Genomic DNA, 21,005 nt, shown 5'->3' on the forward strand with positions numbered 1-21,005 from the left:
ATAAATATACAAAGACATACATAGAAGATCTATGTTACTGACAGTGTTGGGCAAGTTACTGAAAATTAGTAATTAGTTACAGTTACTAGTTACTTCTTTCAAAAGTAATTGAATTACCTTACCAATTACTGTATATCAAAAGTAATTAGTTACTAGAGAAAGTAACTTTTGAGTTACTTTTAAGTCTGCTTTTAAAATGTCAATATGAACAGTACTGAACAGTCACACACACAATAAACCTAATTTTTAGGACTATTTATTGTAGTTTCAACGGGCCTTCAAATCAATAGACTTGTGCATGAGTTCTCAAACTTTTTCCGACCCCAAAACATTCTACAATGCATGAAGGCCTCCCTGACCTTGTTTTGCGCCACCCTCACCATCTAGATGGTTTGATAGATATGTACAGTACACTGCCTACTGCTTGCCTTCTAAATACTACTAGTAGTAGTAGTTGTAGTATGAATGGTGGAGCACTGACTCTGAATTCTGCAATATAGTAATAAGTTATTATTATCATTATTATTGCAATCCTTCTGTAGGCTACATGGAATGAGTTCAATGGGATGTAATGTGAAACCATGTTAAATGGCCTATTTTCAAAGCAGTCATTGTCTGCTCACACACACATACAACCTTAGGTTATCCTCATCCTGCTTTGAACACAGTTGTATTATATAGCATTTTAAGCACCACCAGTTTGGGAAAAGCCTGCGCTGCACAAGTGCTGACCTACCGAAATAAGTTCCGAGGGTTTGGGGTTGTCGCGCACTATGCAGATAAGGTGTTCCAGAAAGAAGTTGCATGTTCCGTCGCTGACAAATTAATCCATAACACCATGGGCGTCAATTCCGATGTAAACATACTGTGCAAATAACTCAAGTCGCTGTAGTACATACGGTAGGCTATTTGGAGGTGTCTTTATCTGGGAAGTGAAATCTGCATTTTCCTCTTGAGTTAAACGTGTGCTTGCTTGTGCCAAGGCTATATATAGGCTATATACTGTATGTAGGCCTATTGGTGTTTTGGCGTGGCTATGTTGTAAGAATGAGAAATTGATATAAAGAGCAGAGATAAACAACATTGTGCTTTTACTGTAGTGGATCTTACGAGATGGAAACGTAAGGGAACAATGGGCTTTTAAGATGCCCATTTAAATTGTAGCCTAGTGCACTCTTGTGTGTTTTAGCATAAATCCGAAATAAGGAGGAATGTGAGGAGGCTCCTATTAACTGTAAAGAATGCATCTGCAATCTAAACATGAAACACAATCGCTGGAAACACAGCTAAGGTCGGGAGACATTAGATCAGAAGCAGCAAATGTGCATCTGTCATCTTGTCTGCAGTCGTTCATTCAAGATCAACAAAGTAATGCAAGTAACGAACTCTTTAAAATTTCAGTAATTGTAATTGCTACTTGATTTACAAAAATACTTCGTTACATGCTCGTTACCACTAAAAGTAGTGGAATTACAGTAAGGCGTTACTTTGTAACATTAGGCTACTCCCAACACTGGTTACTGTAATATACAAGTATGCATAAATGTCAAGTAAATATACTAGATTGATGTAAGCTGTCTAAAGTGAATTGATTGGTATTATCATGTGTGCTCCAGCTACAGTCCTCTTTCAAGATGAGGATACAAGCTCAGTTTTCTCAGTCTCTCAGTACTGGCTTTCAGGCAGCGGCAATGTGCCCCGGACCCTAACACTGGATGACCTCTATAAAGCAAATCAGGAATGCCTTGAGGGAAATTCTTCAAATTTAACTAAAATTTTCACATTGGATTTAATGATGCACTAATTCGATTTTAGTAGTCTAAGATCAAAAATGAAGGTCACTGTGACCTCATATATGTCCCATTCTCAGGAATACTGAATCTCAAGGACACTGAGGATAAATCACAATCTCATCCTTAAGGTCCTGAACACACTTAACTGACATCCATCAAGTTCGCAAGGTTGTAGAATAGGGGTCGCCAACCCATCACCCACCAAATGCCTGCATGTTCGCCAACGACGGGCCGAAATTTCAGCGCGTCGGGTATAGCTCATGATTTATTCAAGTCCCGCAACTCTAGCCATCATAATGCGAGAAATTCCTGCAAACATTTTGCAGCGTTGTCTGATAGCATTCATCTAATAATTGAGCGGCGTGAATGCGGGACCGGGCGGACCAACTTCTGACCTGAATCGAACGTAACTCCAAGAGACACGCGCAGAGAACCACTTTGCAGGTGCGCTCACCAGGAAAGGAAAACGAAAGTTTAGCCATCAACTGTCAAGAATTTTGCAAACACAGAAGGATTAGCCTACACAGAGTGGCCATGAGCCGCGAGGGAACATGTGTTCTCCATTTGAGAAACGTAATCATTGCGGACGTGCACAGACAGCTACAGAGTGACACGGAGCGCATGTTTATTAACACTGACCGATTTGCTGTGTAGGTTCTAGGCTACTTTCACTTTCTAGAGTGCGCATTCATTACGTGAAAGATTCTTCATACTAAACCAGCGATCAAACATTATCAAATTTATAATGACGTGTTGTCACAAACACTTAATCCAATTAGAAAATCAAAACCAACATAATGTAAGTAAAGACTATGTTAAGTGTTGTTCTCTCATTGACGCCTGTACAGTAGCCTATAGGCCTATGGATAATGCGATTTCGGTTTGTAAAATGTATATCATCCTTGTGTAACCCAGACTAAAACGTACAGAGGCACGGATTACGGATTCACAAGGGGGTGGAGGCTGTGATATTTTTGACCTGATACATGTGCCTGACGCACCTCGAACACAAAGCACAAGGATGCTTGTCTGCACTCGTCTGCAGGTGCACTGCCTGAGACTGATGAGGGAAAATTAACTAATTAAAAACTATTTCTTCCAGACAGTCAGCGCTTTAATCTAATGTCGCACAATAGCAGACATGTCTGCTAGCAATTCCAGAGCAATATAAACACGCAAAATGAGCCATTTATCATGTCGCACAATAGCAGACGTCTGCTAGCAATTCCAGAGCAATATCTAGTCTATTTTAAGATTGTGAGAAACATTTCTGTGGGGAATTTGGAGCATGTAACAATGGAGATTGAGAAACTAATTCTAGATTGACAAAACAACATACAGGGCAGAATGGAGAGTTTGTTTTTTGAGTTTAAAGAGTTGAAAGTCATCAAACTACACTGTAAAAAATAATAAGTAATGGTTACTTGAAAAAAGGGTGGAAACTCGTTGCCTTAAATAAGTTAAGTAAACAAAACTTTTTTCTTCCAAGTTATGTTTACTTGATATCTACAAGTAATGCTTACTTAGAAGAAGTTATCCTTACTTAAGACTTTAAAGTTCTGGTTACTTACTTCCAACTAGTAAAGTTTACTTCATGCCCTCGAGTAAAGCTTACTTGAAACAAAGTTGTATTTACTACTGTTAAATGAGTTACCCTTACTTTGAGTTGTAAAGGGTACTTTATGTTGGATAGTAAAGTTTACTTGCAGAATATACACAAATAGTTGGCACTATTAGATTAGATAACTTTATTGTCATTTTGCAGAGTACAAGTACAAAGACAACAGAATGCAGTTTGCGTCTAACTAGAAGTGCAAAAAAAGCAGAAAAATGCAATGTGATATACAAAGACAGGTGGTGCATAGACAGGATAAGAAATATGCGGTGTAAACAGTAGTATACAGTTGGTTTACAGAAGGTGGTTTAGAGTAATATAAATTAGGTATAAATATGTGCAGTGTATTAGCAGAATAAACCATATAGATATATGAACCATATAGACATATATGTACAGTATACAGCTATGTGCAGTGTGGTAACAGTACTGTAGTGCAGAAACAGTAACATTATAACAGTAGTAAGAATACGTGTATGTGCAGGATGAATAGTATGAAGAGCAGTAGAAAATGCCATGTATAAGTGTAATTACAGTATGTACATTTGTAAATAAATAGAACACTATGGGTGGGATAGGGTAGTGCAATTGTCCGCGGGGGGTGGGTGTCCCCCGTCAAGGTTTCCATGGTCATGGTGGACACCTCAACAGGCACAGGCAAGGAGGCATCGGGCGGGGGCTTAGTTGGTTGGTTGTCACCAGGATGCAGAGCTAGAGTTCAGTAGGGTGACAGCCGCAGGGAAGAAGTTTCCTCTGAACCTGCTGGTTCGGATGCAGAGAGACCTGTAACGCCTCCCAGAGGGGAGTGGGGTGAACAGTCTGTGGTTGAGGTGAGAACAGTCTTTGATGATGATGCTGCGCGCCTTACGCAAGCATCACTTGCCCTGGATGGCCTTGATGGAGGGGAGTGAGGAACCGGTGATGCGTTGGCCAGTTTTCACCACCCTCTGCAGTTTTTTTCGGTCGTATTCTGGTGTAACCTCCATGTTTCAATCTGTAGTGTTTGAGCAACTGACATCTGACTTCACATCCAAACAAGCACAACTTACATGTCCAGTTCATTGCTCTGCATTTTCAGTTTTCCAACTGCAAAAAGAAAAAAAGGGCAAAATTATTATCAATATGCATCTATTGGCCATGTTTAACTAAAACAGCTGATTCAGTTTATCACATTAAATGTTAATTTAAATTATTTCTCCAGAGACCTAATTAATACTGTTAAGCTAAAAATATTATGATTTGGCAACTTAATTTTCTCTATTGCTTCAGGCCTAGTACATTTATCACAATATAATTTAAAATGTCAATCATACATTGGAATTATATGACGCCATTTTGCACCTCAATAACGGCACATTCGTTCAAATTCCACACACTGCAACCTAAGTCCTCTTGCTAAATCACAACGAAAGATTTTAGATAAAGACCATGGCTAATTTTCTCAGTCAGTAAGGTTATGAGTCCAATTATCCTAATTGTTTTATCAATACAGTAGGAATATCGACGTAAACCATAACAGTTCACAGTTTAATCTTTACACGTTTTGAATCAACTTAGCATGCTAGCAAGCGTTTCTCATGAGAAATGGCTAACGTTAGAACTACACTTCATTAAGAGAGCTCATGAAGACAACTGCTATTGGCAAATTTATACAGCCTAGTTCTAGACCCCAGGCGCCACCACTTCCTCATAACTTCGATAACCAAAAAATATCAAAGGGCTTGAATAACGTTACCTAGAATATTTGTTTTCTGCTCTGCATGGTCTGAGGCAGTGTTAACTCGCATAGCTGCTATCAGTTAACTGCAAACTGTTAGCAGCTAGCGCATATATCGGCCACTTAGCAAGTTGAACTTAACATTACCCCAGCTGTTAATGAAACCGAATGTACAGTTTTGCACAAATGCTGTTAGTTCAACCTATACTGTAAACATTTGACACATTAATACATACTGTAAACTTACCGGACAGAGCAAGTCACTGGTGAAGCTGCGTTACACTCCCATCCCAAAAGTCAGCCACACCGTAACACACTGCCGACCGTTGGCTGTGGAATCCAGAATGCTCCCTCTGCTGACTGTGCGCGTGTGCACTGCGTGAGTCCAGTTTACTCAGGTCTGAGTTGTGAAGCTTACTCGTGTATCTCAAGTTTTAGACTCCATTGATGCAAGTTCGGCACATTACTAATGTTACTCTAGTAAGAACACTAGGTCAGCCTATAGTAAGTAAAGTATACTTGTGTTACTGCAGTAAGATGCAGTGTTATTTTTTACAGTGTAGACCTATAGGCTAAATTTTAGAGGTAGGCTAGCCTACGCGGCTTTTGACAGGATATGGTCAGCCTAATCAAGCAAGTCATAAATGAGTTAGGTTGTAGTAAATCAGTAAAGGGTTTTTTCCCGAGCTCACAAGTGTTTTGGGGAAGGACCTGCTGAATAGTGACTTCTTCCACTGAATCTCCAGACATTAGTTGATTGTAGCGGTTTCTTATAGAAGTCAGTGGTTCTTGTCTGGCTTTGGGACCCACAATTTCCCGTGTTCATTTAGTCGCGACCCATAGGCCTATATTTTGTTTAGCGTTCAAGCCAACGGAGGCTACGGTGATCTACCAGCAGGCCGGCGGAACGCAACCCTGCGTTCCCTGCCCTGGGCAAGAATATGTCGCCCCCATGTTCATATACTGTGTGTCATTTTGTGTCTTACCTCCCAAACCGCTGGCTGTAGGGTACAGACGGGGCTGGGCTAAAAAATGGTGTGGCGCAGCTTACATTGTAACTTTCCAGCGATACTGGACCGCACGGAATGGAAAAATAATAGCCTAAAATATTGCGCAACAATTATGACCGGGCCTCATAAAATACGGTAGCCTACAATTAAACAATTAGTCTTTTTAACATAAACATTATTACAGGCTATTATACAGAAATCAGGCTACCTATTGAATATGTCGCTGGTGTGCATTTTAAATGTGAAGGTAGGAACGCACTTTGGGTGTCGCTGTCTCCCATTACCCCAATATAGGACCGTCTTGTTGTGGGGAAACGAAAGCTCAGGGCTTCCACAGATTCGGTGACGTGGTGAGATGCCGTTTTTTTTTTTTTACCTTATTACATCGTCGCCCCCTCTGCTACCTTCCACTGCTAACAATTTGTAATTGAGGCTGAAGATCAGCACCCTCGTCAAACGCAGGAGAAAAGGTATTGGAACAACATTCCAAACTTTGCCTGCGCATGCACGTTTTCTGTATTCTGCACCTAGGCTGTGAACATCTTATTCATGACTGTTATTTAACCGATATAACTAAAAAATATTTAGCCTACTTGCTCCGCCTGTGGCATTAATCGACAATATGTGTCACTAGCTCACCACAGCGCGGGGGCCTGGTGATTTGGTGTCCTGGGCAATATCCCATGCCTTCCACGGGCCTGGTTACAAGGTAAGACACGCAAAGTGCTGTAGGCCTACTTGTTTGGAACATGCTGATGTTTGCCATTACATTTGTGAAGTCTTAAACTCCTAATGTCACCTTTCAAAGTACTCGACATGTTTGTCTTTGACAGGGGTGCTTAGTTTCATGTGGTATTCTGGTTTTGATGGTGTCATGCTCTTGTGTGCCAGCACTGCGCACCACACACTGGGGGCCTTTTTATGGCTAGGCTATTCCATAGTCAGGATGTTATGGACAATATGGTTATCAGGCGGTCTGAGCATAACCACTTAGTATCCCCTTCTAATGGTCAACTATCTGAATGTTCATGGCAATAACAATGCCGACAATACCAGCCCAGCCCAGCTGATTTTCGGAAAGAAACGGGTCTATTGGATGACGGACGGCTGATAAGGATAACTTTTAGGATACTACTGTGTTTTCCATTGGGATTTCCCCTCCTGTGATGTCATATAGCTTGAGTCAGCATATGGTGTTTTTTTGTTTTTTTATCCTTGGGGGGGGGGGGGGGGGGGCGACGACGACGACTCAGGGGTTGTTTGGGGAAGGTTGCATAGCTAGACTTTATTTTGACTAATGATTATAAAATAGGATTTAGTTATCTGCGGGAATTCAACGAATAGAGGTGGCTCTCTACCGTAATTAGGCTACGTCTCAGATTAAAACCATTAATCGACTTGAGTTGGACTTCGGCGCCTGTTAACTTAAATGCGTGTGTGGGTCTGGAAAGGTTCATTGCGCTTTAGCAAGGAAATAGCGGGAATTAGGAATGGGGGTGGAGGTCAAATGCATCTTGAGCCCACTAGCTTACCGCCTATTGCAAAATGGGAAGACGATTTTCCCAACCAATTAGCTTGGCTATGTTCGTCTCAGAAGTATACGAGTATTCTTATCATTCTTGTTCACCTCTGAAACCGCGGTAGGAGGATGGAGTGCAACTAGTAATGGTTTATGGAGGCGTTGCGGCGGGACAGCTTGCCGCAGAGGAGATGAGTGAGTCCAGTGGGAAGTTACTTGATCTGATGGTGGTGTGTGCATCACATTTTGTGGTCCCTGACTGTAGAATAATAACCCTGCCTAAGCATAAGTGCAGTGAATACTGGTAGTTACTTATAGATTAGATTGACAGTTTAGTAGGACGAATTGTTGCGGTAGCCTATGTTGCACATATAATATAATTGTTTTGCTATGGTTTAGCTGTCTGCCTGTTTAAATGTGCCCACAGTGTACAAGATACTAGTAAGTTTTCCTATAGTAAGTGTAGATTTTGACATAGTAAGGTAACTAGATTATCCCTGAAATTAATAATGAATGTGACCGAAAGTGAAAGTAAATCGTCAGTTCATATTAAACCACAGCGCAACCTGTATGCGTAGGTACTAGCCGACCTTTCCGCGTCATGTGCCGATAAAGTTGTCTCGGGTCTAGTTCTAGTCTAGCGGTTGGTGGTTTTAGCGCTTATTCTTTCAGCATTAAGTGGTTTTGTTACGTTTGTTACAGAGGTGGAGTTGGGAATTTCCAACCCTTCAGGAATCTTTGACAGAAGAGCTAGCATACATGTAATGTGACGACCAAGCATGCCTCAGACACGTTGCTGCTGAAGATCTAACCCAAATCGCCAACTCTTTGGTTTAAACAGTCGCCTTAAGGATGTATTTCTGAATGATATTTCACTGTCGGGTATGTATGTGTTGCTATTTTTCCCCCTTCTAAGTTAAGTTTCATGTCGTTGTCAGATTGAGTGCTCTGGTCTTTTGCGCAACTAGGCACGTCGCTGGCTATTTACCAGACACATTTATTCACTGAGGTCATAGATTTAAAACGGCTAGTGGTATACGCGCAAGTTGCAACTATGGTCTTATGGAGAGACATCGATGCGTAATCAGTGGCAGATCCAGTAGCAGTTGGTAACTTGTAGTAGTTCGGACCCAACATGATACCTAAGGCGAGAGGAGAGAACCCCCTAAATAATATCTCGTAAGGGAACATGACTTGTTGAATATTTAGAGCCGACTCGAGATGCTGAAGAGATCTGTGCCCTCAGATGTAGTTGATTTGATTATAAAATGCATTCATAAGGTATGCATGTTTATGTGTGGATGCAAACAACTCTTTAAAAAAGTAAACTAAAGATACAGCTGATAAAAAAGAAGCTACAGTGCAGTGACCAACTCTGTCATCTTGCTATTCAGCTTATCTTGTTGAGTTCTCAACCAATCAGTTTTCAGAGGTGAGAGAAGAGGAAGGAAAAGAGAGACGGAAGGAAGTGTTGCTTCCCACGTAGCCACTTGTGTGGCCATCAAAGTGATCTCTGGTACTCCTCTCCATCAGTGTCTGCAGAGGCTGCAGGGAAGAGAGAGGCAGTAGGGGCCTGGCAAACTGTTGCGCTGAAAGAGAACAAGCAGTCCCCAGCATCCCCAAGGACAACCTGCTGAGAGAAGAACAAACTTCACTGGAAGTATGGCCCGGTCAGGAGCATGGATCCTTGGCTGGTTGTTTGGTAAGAAAACCTCTATCTGTGTGTTTTTGTGCGTTTGTGTGTGAGAGAGAGAAAAAGAGGGAGAGGAAGAGAGAGGGAGAGAGAGAAAGAGAGAGAGATTAATGTATCATGTGAGGAGGAGGACATGGATTGGAGCAGGCATTGTTGAGCATGTCCGATTGACCTTAGACATTTTGGTGTGGGAATCCTGGCCTGGTGTCAGTGTGTGACTTGGTCTCTGACTGGGAAGAAGTTTGAGCAAACGCCTATCCTTTGTGTGTGTGTGTGTGTGTGTCTCCCTGTGTGTGTAGGAGTTAATGATGATTTATTTCTTTGTTTACTGACAGATTTCAAGATAGTAGATTTAGAAAGTCATGTCATAGCATTATGTCACAAAAATGTGACTGCAAATTCTAAAGAGGTGGTTGGTCTACTGGCCTCTATCGCCATAAAAACACTAAGGATAAATAGCTAACTTGACATACAGCAAACAGAGTAGCTCAAAATAAGGATTTTTCAAAGGAAGCAAGAGGGGGGCAGTGACCGATAGCTCAAACAACGACAGAGGATAAGCAGAGGATAAGCATCTACTGCAGATTTCAGGGAGGGAAGAAACGAAAGTAAGTACAGACTGTGAAGAACACTGAGCACGTATGTTTGGGTTTTGGTCTTAGTGAAAAACACAGCGATTAAACACCTTTCTGTGGCCTGCCTAACCACTTCCTGAGCATTAACACAGATTCTACGCCAGAGATGGCTAGCAGACGGAAAACGATAGGAGACGCGTCAAAGGAGAGAGAGAGACACAAAGAGATACAGAGAGAGAGAAAGATGCTGAAAAATAACGAGGGGAAGCACAGAGGGTGAGAGGGTGAATGATGGGGGAGTTGCACGGGGGTGTTGTGGCCCAACCGTCTCGCCTGGCCTCGGCAAAGTGTGGTGGTCGGTCTCGGCCACTTTGCTGATCTTCGTTTTCTCCCTCCTCCTCCAGACCACTGGGGCCCACCACATGCATGGCACTGTGCAGGACAGTGACAGTTGACTGCCCCTTCTGCCTGTCTACATCTCTCTCTCTCTCTCTCTCTCTCTCTCTCTCTCTCTCTCTCTCTCTTGCTCTCGCTCTCTCACTCTTTGCTGTATTGTCACAAGCACTTGTCGTGACAAAAAAGAATGGGAAAAAGAAAAGGGAAGAATGGGAAAGAGCAATCAGATGAAAATAGATGCCGCCACTTAAACGCTTGTCGGTCAGAGCCAATGCTCCCGGGGTCAGTCTTTGTCTTTCCCATGCAGCGTGCCCACTTAACAAGACCATTTTGTTGAGCTGTTCCTGACCACGTTGTGCAGTGCCTGTCTCTCACTTCTCAACCACATGTGCGATTTCAGTAGAGGATTCTGGAGGGAAGTTATTGTTCTGTGGCTTTCATGGGTAGAAGGTGTTTATTCAATATTTATTTCAGGTCCATTTTCTCTTTGCGGGCACTTCAGGAACGTTTGGTTAGTGTAAAAACACACAAGGCGAATGCAGGCATGTCCAGACATTTTTGCCATGGCACACTGTACCACTCTGCTGTACCTTGTTTCATTGCGGTTTCACTTTATGCTGTTTTGTAATGGGATTTCGTATTGCTGAACATGGTTTGTGTCATGTTATTTAGCTGTTGTAGTTGGACATAGACAGTATGTAAAACATTTACATACAATGATAATGTCAAAACCTTCTGGATCTTGATATATATAGATAAACATACTGGCATGCTATACAGATAAACATACCAAACATTATGACTCCTCTTACCATAACAGTGTTTCTGTTTCCATCAACCACACTTCAGCCAGTGCCAGAAATACCAGATATCTTGCCAGGGAATTACTTAATTTTCCTTTCAGCCCTGGTCATAGAATGCTTTTGAGTCCTTAAGGCAGTCTTCACTTTGTGATTGCTGACACAGATGTAGGGGGGTCAAGAAAGGGAAATGGTCTCTGGGACCCAGGCATCGTAACGTTCAAAAGGATCAGTCTGTTCTAACCCTGCAGATAACCTCCTTCCTCCCCACCTGACAGCTAGTTTTCTATGTGCTCCAGAGACTCAAATTAGGGGTGGGCTGCATTGCTTGCTAAGTCTAGCGCTCAGCGGCTGACATGCTTGCATTTGTGCAAGAAATGCTAAAACTACTTATAGAACCCCTAAATGCAGTAGCAACTTTAATAACTGTACCTTTCTGTTCTCTGCAGGTCTGGTTTTGACACAGTCTGTGTCAACAACGGAGATACTATGCGGTGCTGTGAAAGTGGTGAATGACAGCCTCGTTTTAAAACAAAGAGTACACTTCATGGTAAGTAAAAATTATGTTTAATTCAGTTTCTCTTCCTGCTGAATAGAGTTTTATTTAATATATTGATTTATTGATGCACCTGGCACATTGCAGTCAAACATGCATACAGCAGCAGCAGCAACAACAACAACAACAGTACTGGCAACAGATTAGGGTTCAGTTGATGTGCACAATGCAGAATTTAGCGTACACTAATAGTAGTAAGATGGCAAAGGCCTTGAGAATAGACAGATGAAGCACTTTATCGTGTGAAGCACATAAGCATGTGAGAATTGGATGGCCAGAGTGTGTCAGGAAGTGGTGGATGGAGTTGAATGGGTTATGACTTGTAGAGTTGGGTTGAGTGGGAGGGCTGTTTTGCTGTTGCAAATGGAAAGTACTTTATTTTTATGTATGAGTAACAACTAAGGACTAACCATGAATCCTCTACTTTCAGAGGCACAACATGCCCATTAATTTTACCATTAAAGTCCATTATGAAGAGATCTTCAAGCTGAGGAATGTCAGCAGACTGGTGAGTCTGTTTTGCTGACCCAAATATTTTGTTGACTCACTCTTCCGTCTTCAAAAGCAATATCCTCAACCTCTCCCCCTTTCACTCCCTCCCTCTCTCTTTCTCACTCTCTCACCTTCTCTCTCTCAGGTTTCTTTATTTAACACAATCATTTTCTGTACAGTTGCCACTCATTTGACTACAGTCCTCTTTTCTTACTTTCTTTATAATGTCTTATGTTTTGCATTGGCACAGAGGAGGAACTTACAGGACCAAGGCCTGCTAGATATAGACCTGCAGGAGACGTGGCTCAGGGTAAACCTGGGCGTTCTGAAGAAGATCAAGAGCGTCCTGCCTAGGAATCATCCCTCCTACAACTACACGGTTGGGCTGGAGGAACTCTTCCTCAAAGTGGGGGAGGTCTTAGAGCAGTTATACGACCAGGTCAGACATCTCCTTAATCACCCCGCATGCTCCGCGGCCTCAGACACGACTCACCTCTCAGTCACCCTCCTGCGCTGCTTCCACAGGGGTCTAAGTCACCTTACAGTGTCAAAGCTGATGTCTGTCTTAGTTACTGTAATGGTTGTTATGGAAGATGTGGTTGATATTAAGGAAAAGGTTATGTTGTGAACTTATTGACATGATAGCCGTTCTTTCCATTTGACTCCACATATCCCTGACCTTTAATGAAGTCTGAAGGTATGTGTGTGTGTGTGTGTGTTTGTGAATTCTAAATGTTTTTTATTCTTTCTCCCTTCAGAGGGAACCACCAGAACGAATACAAAACATCTGGGAAGCTTTAGCGAGCCCCTTGGGAAAGCGGAGGACGGAGGCCACACCGAAATCCCTGCTGGACAACTGTTACCACACAATGATGTGTGTCTTCCAAAGTTGCTTCCCTTCTGTAGACTGTGAGTGTCAGTAATTACCATCGTACCACTTTACAACACAACATACTTTTCTAATGACACACAAGTGTGTCACAAAACCCACTGAAACCATTGTTTCACGTTTTATAAGTGGTAATTGGTGCATTTATGTGGCCCTCTTATATTAATAAGGATTATGGGGAACAGAGATTACTAACAAGAGAAATGCCTAATATTATTGATTAATTATGCTATAAACACTAATAAGGTCACTAAAAGTATATGAGTAATGGCGCACTGTCAGACACTGTCTGTCAAGCACTGTGAAGTCTTGTTTGTTCTCTTGGTGCCTCGCAAGAATAAGCACTGGGCATTTAGAAAAAAAGATAGAAAACAGGTTTGACAGGCGTGTTTGAATGCATGTGTATCCTTTTGTGAATAATGTGAGGCACACCATGAGGGGGAGGATAAATACACACAGAGGCTTATTTACTTGCTGATAAGAGTGCCCTGGGGATGGAGAAGAATGTAAAAGCCAGCGATCAAGTCAGGTTATGCTGACCTAGTCTATGTCCTTCTCATCCATCTCCAAGATGACATGCCTCAGGCTAGGCCTGTCTGAGCCAGTGCACTCAGATGATACAGAAGCTTGTGAGTCTCTCTGTAAATACTCGGTAGATTTCCCCAGTAACCTGCAAGAGGTGGGGTCTGTGTAGTTTCTTCTCTAAAGTGGGAACAGTGTCAACCGAGGGCCAACCCTAAAAAGAAGCAGGCCGTGGCAAGCCCTGTGGGCCGGTGGAGGTTGTAGGTTTGCCAGTGCAGTGCAGATTCAAGCTAGGACAGGGCTCACCACGCATCACATGCTCAAATGCATCACAAAACATGTGTCTAAGCTTAGCCTGGGAGAGCCCAGAGGAACCTGTTAGCAAATTTGAATTTGCTCTGCAGGTCCCTCCGGAGACCGTCACGATTTCCAAATCACCAAAAACCCAGGAACCTTTCAGAACCGCTTATCCAGCATGGGGCAGGCTTTATAGACCCCTTCAATGTTTGTAAACATCCATAGCCAAGGTTGGGTGCGCACGCAGCATGGGGTCAGAAAACTGGCGCAGCTAATAGACCTGCATGTTTTTTGTAATCAACGTTTTTTATTGTTTTCCCATGTGAGAAACACACAATATACTCGTCACATTTAACAACATGTAACATCACTAAGCACACACTATACAGCAATCTGGGCAAGAAAGTCAGAGAAAGAAATCACAATTAAAACACATACACATAAATTTAAAAAAAGGCGGGGGTGTTGGCTGAAATAGAATTAAGCTTGATAATAATATTAACTAGAGAATGTAATTCCAGGGAATTATGAGTGCATGAAAATGGAAAAATGGCTGCTGAAGATGGAGGTCAGATAGAGAAAAAAGTTTGGTGGGGAGTCATAGTTGATGACAACTGACAGTTGGAATGGCTGAACAGTTAAGTAGTTGGATAGTTAAAATGGTTAAATTAGTTAATATAGAATTATTGTAGTGAGGACTTTTATTTTGAAACAGTTGTGGGCAGAGGAAACAGTTAGAGGGAGTCATAGTTGATGGCAACTGACAGTTTGAAAGGCTGAACAGTTAAATAGTTGGATAGTTTAAATTGTTAAATTATTTAATAGGGAATTATTGTAGTGAGGACTTTTATTTTGAAACAGTTGTAGGCAGAGGAAACAGTTGGCTGGAGACATAGTTGATGACAAATGACGGTTGGAATAGCTAAGCAGTTAAATAGTTGAGTAGTTTAAACGGTTAAATTATTTAATAGGGAATAATTGTAGTGAGGACTTTTATTTTTAAACAGTTGTGTGCAGAGGAAACAGATGGCGGGAGTCATAGTTGATGACAACTGACAGTTGGAATGGTTGAACAGTTAAATAGTTGGTTACATTATTTAATAGGGAATTATTGTAGTGGGCACTTTTATTTTGAAACAGTTGTGGACAGAGGAAACAGTTGAACAGGATCTGTAGTCTTAAGAGAGCCAGATTGTATGCATAAAGCCTGAGACAGACAGTTGCTGGAGGTGGCCGGAACACTTGGCATAGGATTCTAAGTGCCCTATTGTGATGCCATAATCGGCAATGTTAACTCTATGGGGAAATTTTCAGTAGTTTTTATTTAACCCTTAGAACCCGATTGACGCAAAGTGCGTCAAAAAACACACCCTTTCTTCTCTGTTACATTGCTCCGGAACGGTTCATCGCAGCGAGATGAAACCTTTATTGCACGACAGAGCAGAAGTGGGGCTTTCCAACGCGACTACACACTTGTCTGTACGATCAAGTATGAAAATTAAAAAAAATCATGAAATTAAATCAAATTGCATCATATTTACAGTCTATACTTCTCTGCGTTCACCTGCACACACATTACTCTAGTTTGAATTACTCGCGAACCCGTGATCGCATCAATATGGCAAGCATATCAGATGAAAGAGGAGGCACAGGGCTATCCATTGGTACCATGTTTATCGACCCTTCTAGCTTATAAAACCAGACGAAGTGACTGCAAAATAATAACGTCATGTACACAAACCAACGCTGCACACTCATTACTCTCGTTTGAATTACTCGCGGACCCGTGATCGCATAGATATGCCACGCATGTCAGATGAAAGAGGAGACTCGGAGCTATCATTTGATACCAAGTACATCCTTCTGGGTTATAAAACAGACGAAGTGACAGCAAAATAATAACTTCATATAGCTGGACTTACCCCACGTTTTTGTCTGTTCTTGTGGCAAAGCATGTTTATAATCCAATGCTATCATGTGTTTCTCTATGGCAAAGCATGTCCATATTCCGGTTTTGAGATCCTAGCAAATTCCTGCATGGCATCCAATTCAAGGCTCACATTGCATCCCAATTTGTTCAACAAATAAACACCTTTTTTGCCTTTACTTTGTTCATGGCAATGCAGTAAAAAGTTGAGAATTATTATGACTGCATACACACAGGCACGCAGGCTAACGCAACCTCGGGTCAAGTCAGGTCAGATCAGTTCGTGTCACAGATATGGAGCGCAGAAAGGTCATTTTTCATCACTAAATAAAAAATGGCATTTATTTCCGTAAATCACACAGCAAATATTTCTGTAAATTGCTCAGCCCCAGAGTATCCCTCCAACATGGCAATTATATTGCCCGATTCAGGACAGTCTGCCCTACACACACATGAAATGCATGTAGAGCTGTGAGCTTGCTGTGGTGAGATACATGTCGAAATATAAGAATTTTTATAATACACTTTTTATATTTTAATTCTTTAAAAATCAAAATAAAATCAATGCTAGTATTAATACATGAAATGGTGGCAGATCTGAATAGCCTAGACTCTCCTGAAAAAAACAATATATAATATATGTGTGTGGCACTTACAATGACCAGAATAAATCCTTATGAATAAAGGTAGTGAAAATGCCCTAAAAACAGCTTAGGGTTCTAAGGGTTAATAGTTCAAAAAGTATAAAAGTTACAAATATGAAAAATACATTCCACCCCTGTCCTAAGTAAGACATACGTAACGCGGTTTGAATGAAGTTTCTACGTTAAACGGTTGAAGCCGCATTAAACGCGGAAAAAGCGTTAGAAGAAAAATAATAACTAGAAATGCAATTCCCAAGGAATTACCAGTGCATGAAAATGCAAAAAATATGATGTAAAATATCATAAATAAAATAAAAACAAAATTGCAAATATAGTTAAAATAGTGTTTCTAGGGTACATATGTTGGTTGTGATGCCAAATTTAGTGGTTGCTATGCTGGTGGTAATCCTGTTGGTTGCCATGGTGGTTGCTAGGTTGACATTGTGGTAGTTACTAGGCTGTTGCTAGGGTATTTGACATAATTGCTAGTTTGTTGCCAGGGTACTTAAGGTTGTTGCTAGGCTGTTGCTAGGATAGTTGTGGTGGTTGCTATGCTGGTTGCTAGGTTAAACTCATTGGTTGCTATATTGGTTGCTAGGTTGTAACTGTGGAAGTGGTTTCTAGGCTGTTGCTAGGGTATTTGACATGGTTGCTAGGCTGTTGCTAGGGTATTTGACATGGTTGCTAGGCTGTTGCTAGGGTACTTGAGGTGGTTGCTAGGCTGTTGCTAGGTTAGTTGTGGTGGTTGCTATGCTGGTTGCTAGGTTAAACTCATTGGTTGCTATATTGGTTGCTAGGTTGTAACTGTGGAAGTGCTTGCTAGGCTGTTGCTAGGGTATTTGACATGGTTGCTAGGCTGTTGCTAGGGTACTTGAGGTGGTTGCTATGCTGGTTGCTAGGTAGGTGGTGGTTTAATATAGTTGGAATGGCTGAACAGTTAAATAGGTTTAAATAATAGTTTAAATGGTTGAATTGTTTAACAGTGAATTATTGTGGTGAGGACTTTTATTTTGAAACAGTTGTGGACAGAGGAAGCAGTGAAACAGGATCTGAAGTCTTAAGAGAAGGAAATTGTATGCTTAAAGCCTGAGAAACTGACAGTTGGTGCAGGTGGCCTGGCCACCTGGTCGAGGATTCTAATTGCTTAATGGCTCTATTGTGATGTCATCAGCCCAATGTTAAGTCTATGGGGAAATTTTGACTAGTTTTTAATTAATAGTTTAAAAAGTATAAAAGTTACAAAGATGAAAAATACAAAGCACCCATGTCACAAGTAAGACCTACGCAACGCAGTTTAAATGAAGTTTCTACGTTAAACGGTTGAAGCTGCATCAACTGCGTTAGAAGAAGAAGAAGCCTAAGAAGAATAGTACAGTGCATTTTCATGCACTGTAATAAGGAAGAAATCGGATAACAGTAGAGTACATTTTCATGCACTCTAATTATGGGGCACTAGTCAGTTCAAATTGAATAAAATGCAGGAAATGAGACCAGACCTGATAGAATTTACCCCTACCATAATTCAGTCTTGCAATAAGATCTTCAAATGAGGCTGTGTCTGTCATTAACTTCAGCCAGTCTGTAAAACTAGGCCTGACTTGGCTTTTCCAGTGAATAAACTGAGCTGTCAAGATATGCACTGTCATTGTCACCCCAGGACCGAAAAACCGTACCTTAATAAATTAGTCTTAGCTAATGATAATTTGTACTGTATGCCTGATCCTGAGCCGATAACAGAATGGATAGGCGACGTTAGCAAGTGGCCAGAGATTCATTGGCCCGCATATACGGCTGTCTGGTTGACAAGCCCAGTGTGTATTTTTCTTGACGTTTCCTTGACGTTTCAGTCAATTTACACACACACACAATTCAATGGAATGGAAAGCTTTCTGACCCCGATATGCGCGCACATTTTCCTGTGACGAGGACCGTGAAGGGGTCAATATGATGACAGACAGAAAAGTACAGTTAGCAGCGCTGTTCAACACAACCAATGGCTGAGCTGATGGCGCCAGTGTTATACGATACACGTGTACTTTCTTCAGAATTGAGTAAATAAGTGTATTCTGCAAACTGCCGAAGTGGAAGCACAGTTTAATGTACCAGTTAAAATTTTATTTCACTGGTTGCTGGTTACACCCCTTGGAAATCAGAAGTAAATGATGGGTCCCCAGAACCATTCCCATGTTTCTCATCCCAACAGTTGAGCCTTGAGAAGCAGTCTTGTGTTAGCCAGACTAGTCTAAGCTCCTAGTGCAGTTTAATCATGGCTGGGAAAATTTGCATTTCAGTTATATCTTATCCGAGCCTGGCCTGCGTGTGTGTGTGTGTGTGTGTATTGGTTCGAATCCAATAAGTCACACTTCCTGCCTCAGTGAAAGGTTGAAAAGATCACTGTTGGTTTTTTTTTTGTTTGTTTTTTTCCGTTTAATCCAGCTCGTTATCTATACATTTTTAATCTAAGGTAAATAGTCCTTAAGTCTTGTGACAGTCCTAAACGTAAAAAAAAATTCTCCAGGAGTCCGTAATCTATGACTATGCTGGACGGAATGTGTTTGTTTGAAAGTGTCTGTGTGAGATTTGTAATACTCTCTCTTTTTTTGACCTTTCTCAGACTGTCAACGGTCTTACTGGAGAAACGAGAAGAAGGCCCAGAACCAAGGACTTACTCAGAACTAAGAAAAACAGGTGGAAGCAGTCTCTGAGCCCTGCACTTCCGTAGTCTCACTCCTCCTCTTTTCTTTGGACATAACGACAGGGAGAGCTGGAAACTGAAAGAGACGTGTGGTCATTGCCAAGGGACTTGCACTGAAATGAACTGTATGATAGCCTGAGCACATTTGCCTGTTGCTGTGGAATTGTGGCCTGGGTGCCAACAGTATTTCTGAAGAAGTCCTCACAGTCTTCACAACCCACCCAAGCATGTTTTCTGAGCTGTGTAACCTTTGTGATCAAATGGGCTGTTTGTGGCTCAGTATTCCAACATCGTTCAATCTCATATTCATATGTGGCAGATCGGCAACTTTGGCAGTCATTTCAGAGAAGGGGTGATAATGTCCAAAGGTGTGGTGTTTCATGTTTTAGGGACACTGGTAAAGTACCAACACCACAGTGCAAATTGACATATGTAAGAAACGGCATCATAACTTGGGGAAATTAGTTTGTTTCAGGCAACAGCTGTATTCATTATGACATCGCAACAAATCCACTAGATTAAAGCAGTTGTGCTGCATCCTCGACTGAAGATCATTTGATTATATTTTTTAAAGCCATAGGCCACACTTGCAATTTGCAACAAATATGGCAAAAAAGTTAACAGAATATAAAAGATTGACTTGACATAGAGACATTATATTAATTTAATAATTTAGTTGCAACAACGGATAAGGGCAATGATATGATGTTATTATTTAGGAATTATATTGTAAAATACAAATATCCTATCACAGTTCTGGCATTTGCATGTCAGATACAGATTTTTCCAACTTCTGCAGATGACATACAGATCAAATTCAAATTGTCATGTTACGCTGTGGAGGCTGAAGCCTGTGCGCTGTTATCTCATAAAGATTACTGGCATACAATTAGTGCAGATGGCAAAATGCCAGGAGTAGTCCAATAGTCTGCCATAATTGTTTAGACAATTGTCTGCGCTGGTTGTTGTGCCACAGTAATGGAGGTATGTCATCATAATTGCTGTTCAGTTTATTAGCACAGAGACATAAGTCTGCTTGGTGGTGCACATTTGCCTGTATTCATAACACATAATATGCTAAATGGCCATTTCAAGTGTCATCGTAAACTTGTATTTTTGCCCCATATTGAAATTATTGTCTGGTTGTTGACTGAACACCACTGAAACGTGATGGATGACAAACTGAAAAGTGTTGTCGGAATGCATCAACCAAGAAAACATGTTCATCTCAGAAGGCCTGTGAACTTCAAATATTTATATTAACCAAATGTATGTTTTGTACAAATGAGACTTATACTAATTAAGTCTAAACACATCAGTTTTATTATGGTTAATGATGTCTCTGTAAGTGCCATATTCTTGCTGTTCATGGCTGCTGGTTGTTGACAGTGATGTGTGTGATGGTGCCGTGAAAGGCTTTGTTTTTTCCCTATGTAAATTACATACAGATGTTGCTGACTTGCTGGCATAGTCAGGAAATTCCCTCCAGTAACCCATGACTTCAGCTTTAGCTTCTGAACTTTCTTCTTAAGCAGCTTATGTCTTGCATTTGATCATTAACAGCTATTTTTCCTGTGTTCCTTTGAACTAAAGAGAGTTTATGATTTTCTGTTTTCTGTTAGGGTTGTCCATACAGTTTCAGTTATTTATTTTTTTACGCTTTAAAGACTGTTGAAAATGTTACATGAATAAAAGATAGATCATAATTGGCCTGTCATATTTGTCTGCTCACGTTTGCTCCAGCCTTTTTATAACGTCAAAGTAATTCCACACTATAGACTAGCTACTGTAGGCTACTTTGGGCATTTGATAGACTTGAATGGATAAATGCATGTGCCTGTGCTGTGTGCGCGCGCGCGCGCTCT

General features: G+C 41.2%; 1 protein-coding gene across 1 annotated transcript; it reads left to right on the forward strand.

Annotated features, from left to right (window-relative positions):
* Positions 1–7,433: 7,433 nt before the first annotated feature.
* On the forward strand, positions 7,434–20,846 carry il34 (interleukin 34). Its single transcript, XM_076303666.1, has 8 exons — positions 7,434–7,849; positions 8,357–8,536; positions 9,188–9,356; positions 11,568–11,668; positions 12,105–12,182; positions 12,417–12,605; positions 12,925–13,075; positions 19,060–20,846. The coding sequence occupies exons 3-8, from the start codon at positions 9,317–9,319 to the stop codon at positions 19,122–19,124; spliced, it is 624 nt and encodes a 207-aa protein (XP_076159781.1). The 5' UTR covers positions 7,434–7,849; positions 8,357–8,536; positions 9,188–9,316; the 3' UTR covers positions 19,125–20,846.
* Positions 20,847–21,005: the final 159 nt, after the last annotated feature.

The sequence above is a fragment of the Alosa pseudoharengus genome, unplaced genomic scaffold (genome assembly GCF_046254945.1).
Source record: "Alosa pseudoharengus isolate Yale_2024_CS ecotype anadromous, Long Island Sound unplaced genomic scaffold, YU_APseudo_1.1 YU_APseudo_1.1_scf_10, whole genome shotgun sequence".
Lineage (NCBI taxonomy): Eukaryota > Metazoa > Chordata > Actinopteri > Clupeiformes > Clupeidae > Alosa > Alosa pseudoharengus.

Excerpts from the sequence above, each read along its gene's own strand:
- il34 (XM_076303666.1), top strand. The coding sequence starts at position 9,317 with ATGGCCCGGTCAGGAGCATGGATCCTTGGCTGGTTGTTTG. Across the intron at positions 12,606-12,924 it reads TAGAGCAGTTATACGACCAG|AGGGAACCACCAGAACGAAT; the intron begins GTCAGACATCTC and ends TTCTCCCTTCAG. Across the intron at positions 13,076-19,059 it reads TTGCTTCCCTTCTGTAGACT|ACTGTCAACGGTCTTACTGG; the intron begins GTGAGTGTCAGT and ends GACCTTTCTCAG.